At 38.5% G+C, this 13089-nt stretch overlaps 1 protein-coding gene across 1 annotated transcript in view; it reads left to right on the top strand.

The window, feature by feature from the left end:
* Positions 1-379: 379 nt before the first annotated feature.
* Positions 380-13089, top strand: part of LOC122551297 (ETS translocation variant 5-like) — a 28517-nt gene continuing 15807 nt past the window's right edge. The window contains exons 1-6 of the mRNA XM_043692996.2: positions 380-533; positions 975-1144; positions 1330-1417; positions 1525-1572; positions 1694-1747; positions 11893-12019. Of these exons, the coding sequence (XP_043548931.1) occupies positions 1097-1144; positions 1330-1417; positions 1525-1572; positions 1694-1747; positions 11893-12019 (365 nt within the window). The 5' untranslated portion in view covers positions 380-533; positions 975-1096. The remainder of the gene's footprint in view (positions 534-974; positions 1145-1329; positions 1418-1524; positions 1573-1693; positions 1748-11892; positions 12020-13089) is intronic.

Here is a 13089-nt window from a genome sequence, read left to right as displayed (position 1 = left end):
TGTTTGTGACCTTGCAAGTGTCCAAGCTGCACCGTGAGCCTCTATTATGATCTCTAGTCCTTCAATGGCGCAGTTACTCAGCCCTGACCAGATTTTCGTGAATGAAATTCGTCATCAGGCCAGTTATCAATCAGGGGCGCGCCCCGCCTCCTGATTGGCGAACACCGACCTATTTTGTGAATGTCGAACAAACACATTCGGGGTCTGCCCAATCGGAGCCATGGACTCTTCAATTCCGTTTGCCCATTGGCGGGCCAGCCTTTTCAACGAGGACCAACGGGTGGGTTCGCAGAATGATTGGCGGTTCCGTTGACCAATCGGCAGCGGTGGTGGGGTTGGGTGCGCGAGCCCGAGTTGCCTCTGGGGGGGAAAGAAGTCGCGTTCACTTCAACTGAGCGAAAAAAAAACCCCATTCAACTTTTTTGTGAGCGGCGATCCGGGAGTGCAAGTGCCTGGTGTTTCTTTAATTTGTACAAAGTGCATTTTTCAAAAAAGAAAAATCATTCACTAACATAATACAAATAATTTCATAGGTAAGCAGCAATGATATCTTGATTAAGACTTGTATATATATTTTTTTAAAACAGGGAAAACTGAAAAAGGGGGGGGGGGGAAACTAAGTGTTGCATCTTAAAAAAAAACTAAGCATAGATGCTAACCAGAGCCTTGTGTTGCAAATGTTCGCCATTTTCTTCAGCACGTCTTAATGTAACTGGAGCAGTGAGGTGCTGCCTGTCGATGTGATTTTTGTGCAGATAAGCGAAGGTTTTTTTTTTCACTGAGGTGTACTCAGGGCGCCCTGAGTTCAAAGGCTGCTGAAGAAGCGAGTTGTTGGTTGTGTGGGAGGCGGTGGGTGGCTGGGGCTCAGCTGTGTGTTTTTTGTGAATGGGGCGCTCGGATCCCGTTACGCTCCTACCTGTGGCCAGCCAGCCAGCCAGCTTCTCCCATTCATAATTTTCTCTCGTCTCTCCCAGGAGGAGCTGCAGAGCAAAAGGAAACAAAACAACTACGGAAAAAAAATACGCCACTCAATTGCGTTCTGCGAGTCCATGTTAATGGTTTGTAGCAGGACTTTTAAGAGAACACGAGCTACAAAATGGACGGATTTTACGACCAGCAAGTTCCTTTTATGCACAATGTACCGGTGAGCAAAAGAAATATTCACCTTTTCTTTGTTTTGAAGAAAAATCCTACAATCAGGATTAATTCTTAAACATTAAGAAAGTTGCACGGATTTGTGCTTTTGGAGATGTGTACGTTTCAGTCCATTATTTTTATGTATTATTCAATTACTCACTTTCCTACGTGGATTTTAATTGGTTTTCTCAGAAAACACACGTGGAAGAGCTTCGCGGCCGACAAGTGAACGACAGAAAAAGGAAATTTGTGGAGACCGATCTTGCTCATGATTCGGAAGGTAAGTAACTGCCGTTGAAGGTCTAGGTGTGCAGGCAGTAGTCACTTTTCTGATTCCGCCGTAACGACCTGCTTCTTCCTTACTGGTGATCTGTTTGACTTTTTCAGAACTTTTTCAAGATTTGAGCTTGCTACAAGAAACGTGGCTAGCAGAAGGTAAGCAGAGCGTGTTTCTAATCATCTCAAGCTGTCATCGCATATTTATGTTTTTTAGTTATGAAATGTTCATGTAGAAATGCTTGACCTTGAGATACCAATTATTTTTTTTCCCCCGCAGCCCAAGTTCCCGAAGAAGATGAACAGTTTGTACCAGACTTCCAGTCGGTTAACTGTAAGTATTTTCTTAGTGTAGCGAAGGTGTCGGTAATTTCGTTTCATGTGGTAGCTATCCTAATGCATGTGCTGTGCTGTAATAACCTATTCCTTGTTACCTAGAAATGTTTTGGATTTAGCCCTTTTGTAGAATTCCTGCTAGGATTTCACCAATATTGGTTCTAAATATTCTGGGAAAGTGTATTGATATCTAACTTAAGGATCTAACTTAAGCCCAGGCAGATTGCAGTATTTGAAATTACAGTATGTAACTTTTTAAGATCAATAACTATTATTTTTAGTTTTTTAATTAAATGTTTACATCTGTTATATCTCTACCCCTGCTGTGTTGATCCTGTTGAGATGCATATTTTTCAGTGAGCTGGATGTAATCGTGGTTCAGATTTGCACTGCAATTTAGAATCTTTTGGTCAAATTGTGATTACAGGATAGTGGAGCTTTCTAAAAGTTTGCATTTCTGATTTGATCACTTCTAAATGCTTTTCACTGAAACCTTACAAATATATTAATATACAGGGACTCATTTGAACTGCTTAGGTCTTTTCATGAAAAGTGGTATTTTGAATGTTCATACCTCCATGTTGGATGAGTATTCAGCAGTGTATGCTAACAGTAATTGTCATGTTCCTGGGAGTAGATTTAAAATAGTAATACATCGAAAAATCTTTGTGCCACCTAATTCCAAAGCAGAAAATGAAAATTCATGGTGTATAAATTAAGTATAATTTGAGGAAGGGAACATGGCTTTCATTTAGCTTTTTTTAAAAAAGGTACCAATATTAAACTACCAGTTCCTGTCTCTCAATTCTGACATCTATCAATGTTAGAAACTTTTAACTTGTCTTTCTTTTTAGATTTCAGTTGACTAACACTCAGTGACTGCAGATTTCTCTGGGATCCACTATCTCAATCCTATGACCTGTTTCGATGACTAATTCTATATAAATAGATTCAATGGAAAATGAAGATGTGATCTGTTGTTTGCCTTTGCGTCCTTTCATTTTTGGCTCCTTGGGAAATTGTAGACTCTTGTAACAATCATGTGACCCCCCCCCTTGATATTTTGGGTGTTGAGAGGAGAGGTTGGCACAAAGCCAGGACCCTTCAAGTCATGCCTGTTCAAATGGCAGCCCCAGGAGTGTTTGATATTAACTCTTTACTGGCTTGCTGAGATGAATTGGCTGCAGAAGTCCAATTTCGCCTGCCTTCATTTTATATTGTTAACCCTGGAGACCCTAAATATATTTGAATCAGATGGTTTACTAATATTTATTTATTTATTTATATTAGACACTGATCAAGAACCATAACTGAAACTTGACTATCTGATAGCAGCTTTAAATATTAGTCATTGCGATTTGTCTCTGGCTTTGAATAGCTTCCTATGTATGTTTTTGTTTCCTTTTATTGTGGTGAAGCTTACCACAGTGGATCAGTCACGGTCATTAGTGAAAAGATGAAAGACTTGTATTTAACTGGTGCCTTTCATTACCAAAGGATATTCCAAGTTGACAGCCAGTGAAGTTCTTCATGAAATGTAGTCATGGCTAAAATATGAGAAATACATTTTGTGAAGTAACATTAGTTTTTCTTTCTAATATCTTTGTTTAATTATGCTAAGGCTTGCAAATGCTGTCCAAGTAAAAATGTTCTGCAACTGTACTGTTTTCTTCTTTACTTGGTCTTGTCATAAGTATAGCATAAACTAACTGGATTTCCCTCTGTTTTATTTTAACCCAAAATATTAAATGTGATTGTTTTAAGTCAAGAGCAATTGCTCTTTGTTTTTAACTTGTGCTAGCTGATGGAGGAATTGCAGCAGATGAAACTGCTTTATTTGGCAGTTTTTTTTTTCATTTTCTAATTGAGATGTTAGGACTTGAACTAGGTGGGACTTGAACGTAGGTCTTCTGGCTCAGAGATAGAGATATCACGACAATAACTCCATTTGGATGATATTGTTTGTGTAATATTGCTGCCACATGGAGAAGTTTAACTAAGCATGATAGTTATTGGAACTGTATTGTAGAATGGGAGTGTGGATTCAATTCCTATTGGAATTTTTGATCTCAGCTGTACCATTAAGTATTGCTGATGATGACTTCTGTATATTCCCAATGGCCAGTGGCAGTAGCACAAGGAGAAATATGAACAGGTGGCCTGACTGCTCTTTCAGGGAATAAAAAGTGGCATGAGGGCAGCTTGAGGAGATGGGAATGTGACTGAGTGTGGAGAGCAAGAAAAGAGTCCAGGCGAATATGATCAATGACTTTGTCTAAATAAGGATCCTAAAACTGACGTAATAGCAAAGTTCCTTTGCAGAAAATCAATGCAATTATAACCCTTTTTTATTGGTTATGAATAGTGACTTTCACCGAGAACATTTGTTCCTTGAGTCTATTTTTAATTTAAGTGAAGCTTGAACAGAGAAAATGTATGCCTTTGTGCAATTGCAGAAAATAACAGCAATGCCAGCATTTTTAATTTTTCCCAACGTAATCTGGGTGAGAAATGTATCTTGCCTGTTCACTTCTCTGCTGAAACATATCTAAGCAATACATAATACTGTCACCCCAAGTTTCTCAGCAGATGCTTGTTGGAATGAAATGGCATTCTTCAAAAAAAAAAAATCTGCTGTTGAAGCAATTTGTACCACTGGAAACAATGCTATCTTTCTTAAAGCACCAGTGTTCTCTTCATAAATTACGTTGAAATTTGTTGTTCAGAATGCTGTTTGTGCATTAAGACTGCATTTTGTTTTTCTTTTAATTTTTTTCATTCCCCAACAACTCAATTTCACTTCCATTCACTATGGAGTGCTTGCACATGAGGTGATTATCAAACTGGACCAGAGGTAGTAAGCTGAAGAGCATGGTTTTGTTTCTTCATATGGCAATCCACTTTAATGGTTCTAATGAAAATAGAAAGCTAACCTTGATTTCCAAATCTAATAAGCAAAGCAATTTTGTATTTTAAACAAATATCTCTCTCATCAGCATAACAATATGCCTATCCACTGCACTATATTGCATAATCTCCTCAGTATGTCATTCCTGATGTTCCATGTCTTTGCTTGTGCTCTGGATCCTATTTACCAGCGTAAGCCTATTACAGTTCTTACATTAAGGATGTAGAATGAAGGATTTTTACACACAAAATGCACACTTGATCAATTTCAAGATTACTTAGCCAGCTTCTACCATTGTAAATAAAGTTGCTATTCTTTAACAAAAATATACCAAATTAGAAGCTCTAGGTGGATTGCTAAAAGAGTGCTTGGTTCAAATTCAGCAGGCTTTTTGTTCAGTCTGGGTGATCAGGTGCTGCTGATCAACCCAAACCGATTTAAGGCTTTATTTGGTTGTCATAATACTATAATGTTTATTGGGTACAGTAATGAGGTCTTCAAATGTTTGCTGAAGGCTTTTTTTTTAAAAAATGCACGATGAGGTTTAGGCTTTAACTGATTTCTAGTCTATAAAATCATTTATTAAAGCATGTTTCTTTATCTACTTAGATGCATTTGGATAGTATTTAACTAAAGGTCAGTTTTCTGAAGGTGTGCTGTTATAGTCTCGATGTGTCAAGTCAGACTGTCCCAGCCCTCCAATCACTCCAGCTGGGGAATTCACTTGGAGCAACGTTTGCTGATCTGCCATGTGTGGCTTCAGTGTGATCCTTTGGTGTAACAGTGCCAGGTTCAAACTCAATGCAGCAAGAGCTGCTACGGTTCACTTTGTTATGCAATGCCACCTCCATTTACGATGGCAGGAGCTGGCTAAATGCTCTTGAAATTGATACCAAATACATTCTCATTGTTCGTAGAAACTTCTCCTTTTGCATCCCTAATGCCTGTAGTGTGGTAGGGTTGTGCTGGTAAATAGGCTGGAAGAGGCGAGCCCAGATGTGGCTGAGATATGAATGATGGCATTGAACAGTTTGTCGAGTAATGTGATGAGTGGCCATACTTTTATGCTAGTATGAGAAGAATGTTTGTTTTGTTTTGTTTCCATGTATCCCAATTCTATTTGAAGCCTTTAGGTTCCATAGTGCATGAGTTTAACAGTACTCAAAAGAATCACTTAATGCACTTTACACCCTCCAGAGCTGCCCTGACCTTTTGTGTTTGCACTACTGTTTGTATGTCCAGTTGTTGATTGTTACTCTATAAACTGTTCAGTGCCATCATTCATATCTCAGCCACATCTGGGCTCGCCTCTTCCAGTTTATTTACCAGCATAATCCCACCACACTTAGAGGCATTAGGGATGCACAAAGAGAACTTTCTATGAACAATGAGAATGTACTTGATATCAATTTTAAGATCCTTAATCTTAGTGAGAGTTAAGGTTATTGCCTTGGAACTGTGTCAATATTTAAGCAGGAGAAGAAAAATTCTGCTGAACTTGTAACTTTCAGATAAGCACTGTTGTGGTTTGGGTGATGGCTATCTTTGATTCAGAACTTTATTGATACGGCTGGAGGCATAGCCTAGGTTGGGAGATAAAAATTGTCTTTTTAAACCAGGCATGATATAATTAGCATGTTCTAATGACAACTTCCTCAACAGAGCAAATTTTATATGTGGAAACTAAAATAATGTAAGAAAATGGCAATAATAAAATGTTAATTATGGAAATAAACCACTGTTAAAGTTATTATCAACAAACTCATTTTTCATGCTGTGCAGCTCAAGTAATCCAATGTTCGTATCTTCATGTTCCATTTAAGTTTTCTAAAGTAGGAAGAATTGTTGTTCTTTTCTCCAATCTAAGAATAGCATTTTGTAATTTTCTGATTTTGTTTTATTTTCCCCTTTTGTTTGGAGTTTCCTTTGGCCTCTGCAGCTCACTATCTACATATCACTTGTAATCTCCCTGAAGTGTGCTGTACTCCATCTATTGCTTTGCAAATCAGCAGAATGTAAAATGTCTTATGTAGTGGGAAGAAATGATAATGACAAGAAATGAAATTGCGCATGGTCAGAACTTCACAAACCTCTCATTTAATGTAATGGAGCAATTGGATTTTGGTGAATGAAGCAAGTCATATTTTGTTGGTCACGTTACGTTACATTTGCATGCTTTCAGAAATCAATAGATTTCAGGTTGCACGCTGAAATTTCAGTTGCATAATTGTCTACGAGTTCATTGGTTTCAGAAAAAGCAACACAAGTTCATTCATTGAGTCCTTTTTTTTCAAATGCATACATTCAACTCAACTGCAGAGGCCTTCTGAACTGACATCTAACGTAGGCAATTCAGAAGTTAGTGTATACTGTCTTGACAAAGCTGCAAAATGCTTTCCAGTTTTCAGTAATTTGAAATTGTTCTATTAGGGACTCTAACTTACCATTGATCAGCTAGTTCTAATTCCAACATTTCCTGTTTCTGCCCCTTCCTCAACCTACGTGCTACTTAAATCTCACCTGTGCTTTTGTTGTCTTTTAGTCTCAACTAATTGAATGTTCTCCTAATCATTTTCTAGTCTTTCCCAATTCCATAAACTTATCCAAAGCAGTATCCTGACTTGCACCACTCATTATCCCTGTGCTTGCCAATGTACAGTGACTCGCAGTCCCTGAAAGCTTCCATTTTAACACTTTCACCCTAGTCTGCGAAACCCTCCATGTCTTTACACTCTATCTTTATAACCTCCTTCTCCAATTTACCATGAACTCCAATTCCACTCCTGTCAGCCTGTATCTTTCCTTCATGCCATCGCTATTGGCTGACTTCAGCAATCAGTGCCTGAAAGTCTGCTTGCTCTACATGTATATCCCAATCCATGCGCGCTCTCCATTTTATGAACTTGTCATTCCTCCACCGCTCCCCACCCCCGCACTAAAACCAACATCATTTATCACATACTTGTCACCTGTCTAAGCACTACCACCTTATCTCAAAACTCACTGTTTTGTTTTGTTATCATCTTTAGTGCCTCGGAATGTTTTACTATGCCAGAAGGCAACATAAATGGATATTGGTGTAATTTGTTACATATTTAACATTTATGACAATATAAAAGGAATTGAGACTTTATAAAGTGGAAGATTTTAGGGTTTAGGATGAGTACATTTGAATGTTTCTATTGTTGGTTAAGAACTCATTGGTGCAACATTTGCTCCTCATCCCAGTCAATGCCAATTGATTTGTAGGTTTTGGGGTAAACGTGAAATCCTGCTTTGTGAGGTGTAAGCTAGTAATCTTTTAATTTTCTAAAGTGTGATGCTTTAACAGGTGTTAGGAAAGTACAGAGTGCAATAATTGGTAAGCAATCTTTTGACTTTCCTTTGGTGTGATAGTGAAAAGTGCTGTCATCAATGACAGATCTTTCTACAAATGACACGTTCTAGTCATGACTGCAGACTAAAGGTCCAAAGTTGACACAAGCCACCATGACTAAAAGACAGCAAAGCTGAAAGCTACTGAGAAAATACAGCAGTAGCTTAGCTTTTGAAAGCTATAGCAAGCATATAAAATATTTATTTATACATCCTATTATCTGTGTACCCCATTTACAAACTGAAAACCTAGCTCTTGGTAAAATGCTTGGAAATGGGGCTACCAGTAAGCCCCATCTGATTTTCAACTTCAGTGTATACTGAGTGAAACTAGTCTATTAACAATGCATAATTTTCCTCCACTTACAGACATTAGAAGAATTTTTTTATTTTAACTGCAGCAGTTGTATATAATTACAAGGTGGATTATCAATTTTTTCCTCTGATAATTTTAAGTAGATTTTGTTTGCGTAGTTGAATTTCTGTAGTTAGTCACCAGCTGTGTTTGTGAAGCTTATCAGCTTATTCGTCTATTGGGAAGTCATCCCTTGGTGAACTGTTGTCATCTGCTTAGTGAAAAGATGGATGGAAGCAATTAGCCCAGGACCATCACTTATAGGTCCTACAGTACAGTTTGTTTTCTGGATCTTCCTTGGATGATCATTTGCTGTAATTAGTGTTTGGAACTGATCGTGTTTCAATAATATTGTGCCACAATTCAGCCATTGTTAGTGTGCACGGATGTTTGGTGGCAGTTGAACTCATTTTATTTTGTGCCAAAAATGTTTTTAGAAAAGGGTATCTCCTGATACCAAGCTGTCAAAGATAACGTAACTGAGTGATCTACAACAACAGTATTTTTTTTTCCCCCACTTCCTTCTATTCGTGATCACGAAGATGGCACAGGGCTGGTCCCAAGTTGCCATTCTTTGTGGATAAATGTAAGCATTGTGACAGGTTTTTTTTTTGTTCAAAAAAAAAGACCCTAGACATAATAACAAAAATATGAACCTCTGATTTGCTTCTGTGCGAAATAGTGTTAACTTGTGTATTATATCTGTAACTATTAGTTCATTCTGAAGTGGCAGCTGTTCACAGTTCTCATCCAGGAATATTGAGCAGTTACGTAAAGCTATGAGAATAATTTACTTCTGTTCACTGAGTGGTAGTTTAGCAAAATGATAGGATTTTAACAGTCGAGAGAGAAATATGAATGTATTTTCTGACACACAGGCATCTTCTTGATGCAATGGTGAATACTCCATCTTCAGAAAGCATTTTTAACAAGGGCTTAGATGAAGCATATTCCTCCCAGTTCTCTCTCAACTGGGGATTATTACATTTTCATTACCAAAATGCACAAGAAATACTGACCTGAGTGATAATCTTGAAGTTACAGGTAATTTTTTTCAAAAAGCTAATTTACATTCCTTGAGAAGGATTGGAATCTCTCTCCGTGGAGTGAAATGCAAACTTGGAAAGATCATTAATCAACTCACAAGGTGCAAGGGTCAATGTCTGTCCTTTTATGAATGGCTGCCATCTGTAAACCATTCACACACATTCTGGAAGCATTTCTTCACAGTAAACTTTGAGCTTTGGAGCATGACAGTTAGATCTGCCTTCTGTAGTAATACTGATGTACTACAATACAACAAGCGAATTCATCCCTGCTGTAAACTGAATTTTGTTGAGACTTTTAATGTATTTGACATCAAAGTGACATGTGACAATTAATTTTACAACATGCATTTAAATATTTAAAGATGTGCAATAAATTCATAAACTGCCATTGTGGGTTATTATAGATTAAAACCTATCATTTAACTGAAAATCAAAGTTGGTTTCCTTCACCTTCCCAAGTTAAAGAAATGAGTTTGATTTACAGAAATTAGTTTTTATCTTTCCTAGGACATTCATTATTTATCCTCTCCTCCTTTTTAAAATATAGAGAGGAAGTAGGGCCACTCAAGGATAAAGGAGAGAACTTGTGCGGAGGCAGAGCATGTGGGTCAGATCCTAAATGTGTACTTTGTGTCAGTATTCACCTAGAAGAAGGTGAGATTAGTGTGGAGCATGCTAATATGCTACTGTATTTTGAGATCAAGAAAGTAGTAGTGTTGGGTCTCTTGAAGAGCATTAAGGTGGATAAGACCCCAGGGCCCAATGGTTTCTATCCCAGGTTACTGAGAGAAGCAAGAGAGGAGATTGCTGGGACTTAACCTATAAGACCTATATCCTCATTAGCCGCTAGACAGGTCCTGGAGCAATGCCGAGTAGCTAATCTTGTCCCTCTGTTCAAAGATCATCCTGGAAACTTTGAATCAATGAGTCTTATATCAGTTTTTGGGATGTTAGTGGAGAGAATCCTTAGGGATCGATTTACACACATTTGGAAAAGCATAGCCTAGTTAGGGACAGTCAGCATGGTTTTGTGCAAGGAAGGTTATGTCTTACTAACTTGATTGAATTTATCAAGAAGGTGACAAACCTGATAAATGAGGGTAGAGCAGTCGATGTTGTCTAGGTGGATTTTAGTAAGGCTTTTGACAAGGTCTCTTCCTGGTAGGCTCATCCAGAAGATCACTATGCATGGGATCCACGGTGACTTGGCCACATTGATTCAGAATCGGCTAGCCCATAGAAGGCAGAGGGTAGTGGTGGAAGAGTGTTTTTCTAGCTGGAGGTCTGTGACTTGTGGTGTTCCTGCGGGATCCATACTGGGACCTCTGTTTGTGATCGACTTAGAATATTGTGTTAGTAAATTTGCAAATGATACAAAGATCGGTGGAGTTGTGGTAGTATGGGAAAGTTGTCAAAGGATACAGCACGATATAGATCAGTTGCAGATAAGGGTGGAGAAATGGCAGGTGGAGTTTAATCTGGGCAAATGTGAGGTGCTGCACATTGGGTGATCAAATGTTAAAGGAAAATATGCAGTTAATGACAGGACTCTGAACACCATTGATGTACAGAGGGATCTTGGGGTTCATGTCCAAAGCTCCCTGAAAGTGCCATGCAAGTGGATAGGGTGGTACAGAAGGCATGATATGCTTGCCTTTTATTGTTCGTGGATTTAAGTACAAGAGTGAGGATGTTGTGTTGCAGCTTTATAAGACTTTGGTTAGGCCGCACTTAGAGTACTGCTTTCAGTTCTGGTCGTCACATGACAGGAAGCTTGTGAAGATTTTGGAGAGGGTGCAGAAGAGGTAATATCAGGATGCTGCCTGGATTAGAGGTTATGAGCTGTAAGGAGAGGTTAGAAAAACTACGGTGGTTTTCTATGGAGCAGCAGAGGGTGGGGGGGGAGACTTGATAGAAGTCTATAAAATTGAGACATGTAGATAGAGTTGACAGAATATTTTTCCCAGAATTGAAACATCTCATGCATTTAAAGTGAGAGGGGGAAAGTTCAAAGGAGGTGTGAGGGGCAGGTTTTTTTCCTACACAGAATGGTAGATATCTGGAATGCACTGCCAGGGTGGTGGTGAAGGCAGATAGGGGCATTTAAGGGGCTTTTAAATAAGCACATGAATATGCTAGGAATGGAGGGATTTTGACTAAGGGCAGGCGGAGGGGTTGGTTTAATTTGGCGTCATGATCAGCACAATATTGTGGGCATAAGTCCTGTGTTGTACTGTTCTATGATCCTAGTTGCACAATAATCATTCAATATTCAATACACTTGCACATAAATAAGGTGGATCTGTTTACATTCCAACCCACCTCCCCCAAAAAATGGATCATTGTGAATGTTCTTCAATATCCACACACCAACGCATCTTCATCAATGTCTATCTTAGTATTGCATCTGTCAGTTTCAACAGCTACAGTTACAATGTGAGCGTATTTTATTTCAGTGGTATTTCACGGACCTCCTCCAGCGAAGATCAAGCGAGAATCTCACAGCCCGAATACAGATGTGTCCTGCCGTCACAAGCAAAGTCTCAGTTCTAGCTATGGAGAAAACTGCCTCTACAGTTATAGGTACTGCAGTAAGTTATTCTTAGACTTGGGCAATCTTCAACTCCATGTGCTTCCTCCTTTTTCATTGGCCTCCGTGGCAACGATTATTTCATTGGCTGTGAAGAATTTTAGGAAGTTGAGGTCATCAAAGATGAGTCATACAAGTACAATTTTTCTTGTTTTTAAACAAAACACTTTGTTTCTCTTTTTAGTCATTTCAGTCTTCATGACTTTCCTTGTTGTCATCCTGTGACTTGGCACACTAAGTGTTCTTGGTGCTGCAGTAACTCTAGCCAAGTCCACCCTCTTAACACTATTCTTCTACTTAAGGTTTGATTTTGTATTCTTCCAATGGTGAGGTTTCTTTTCATTAGCAACTGATTTTTTTTTTAAGATCATACTTTATCTCATGATTCAGACTCAAACATGCTGAAGCATTTAGCTTTTGAGTCAAGTGTTCAGCTATCAAGTGAACATCCCCAATGGCAACCTATTCTGGTCCACCATTTGTACAATTTTTATTTGTTGCTTCAATAGCTGCATATTTTAGTACAGCGTGTACAGGTGAATTCAGAATTAAACTGTAAATCTTCAGGCAGACTAAAAGTAATCTATTGTCCTGTACAGTGTAATGCTTACAAAAGACTAAGACACAGGTGCAGAAGTGGGCCATTCAGCCTATTGAGTATGCACAGCCATTCAATGAGATAATGGCTGATCTGCTAATCTTCAACTCCACTCTCCTGTCTTTTTCCCATAATTCTCTTAATGATTTTAAAAATCTGTTTATCTCCACCTTGAATATACTAGCATCACAACACTGGATTGTAAAATTGTAGTGATTTTCAGCATGGGAAGAAAAATACTGTAGAAAGATGATGGCCTGATTCTATGTACTAAATAGCATAAACTAATCCAGCCTAATTTATTTTTGGATATAGACCAATTTTTTAATGCAATTTATGCTCTGAACGACACATCTTGCATGGAAAAATAATTAAGGATTGCTTGCTTGCTGAAAGCCATAGAGTGTGTTATGGGAATGTGATTTTTGGGTTGATGAGGGACTGTGCTCTTTCAGAACCAGGTAG

The sequence above is a fragment of the Chiloscyllium plagiosum genome, unplaced genomic scaffold (assembly GCF_037043375.1).
Source record: "Chiloscyllium plagiosum isolate Xiang-an unplaced genomic scaffold, Cpla_swu_hap1 HiC_scaffold_7, whole genome shotgun sequence".
NCBI lineage: Eukaryota > Metazoa > Chordata > Chondrichthyes > Orectolobiformes > Hemiscylliidae > Chiloscyllium > Chiloscyllium plagiosum.
This window is presented reverse-complemented; position numbering and strand designations above follow the sequence as displayed.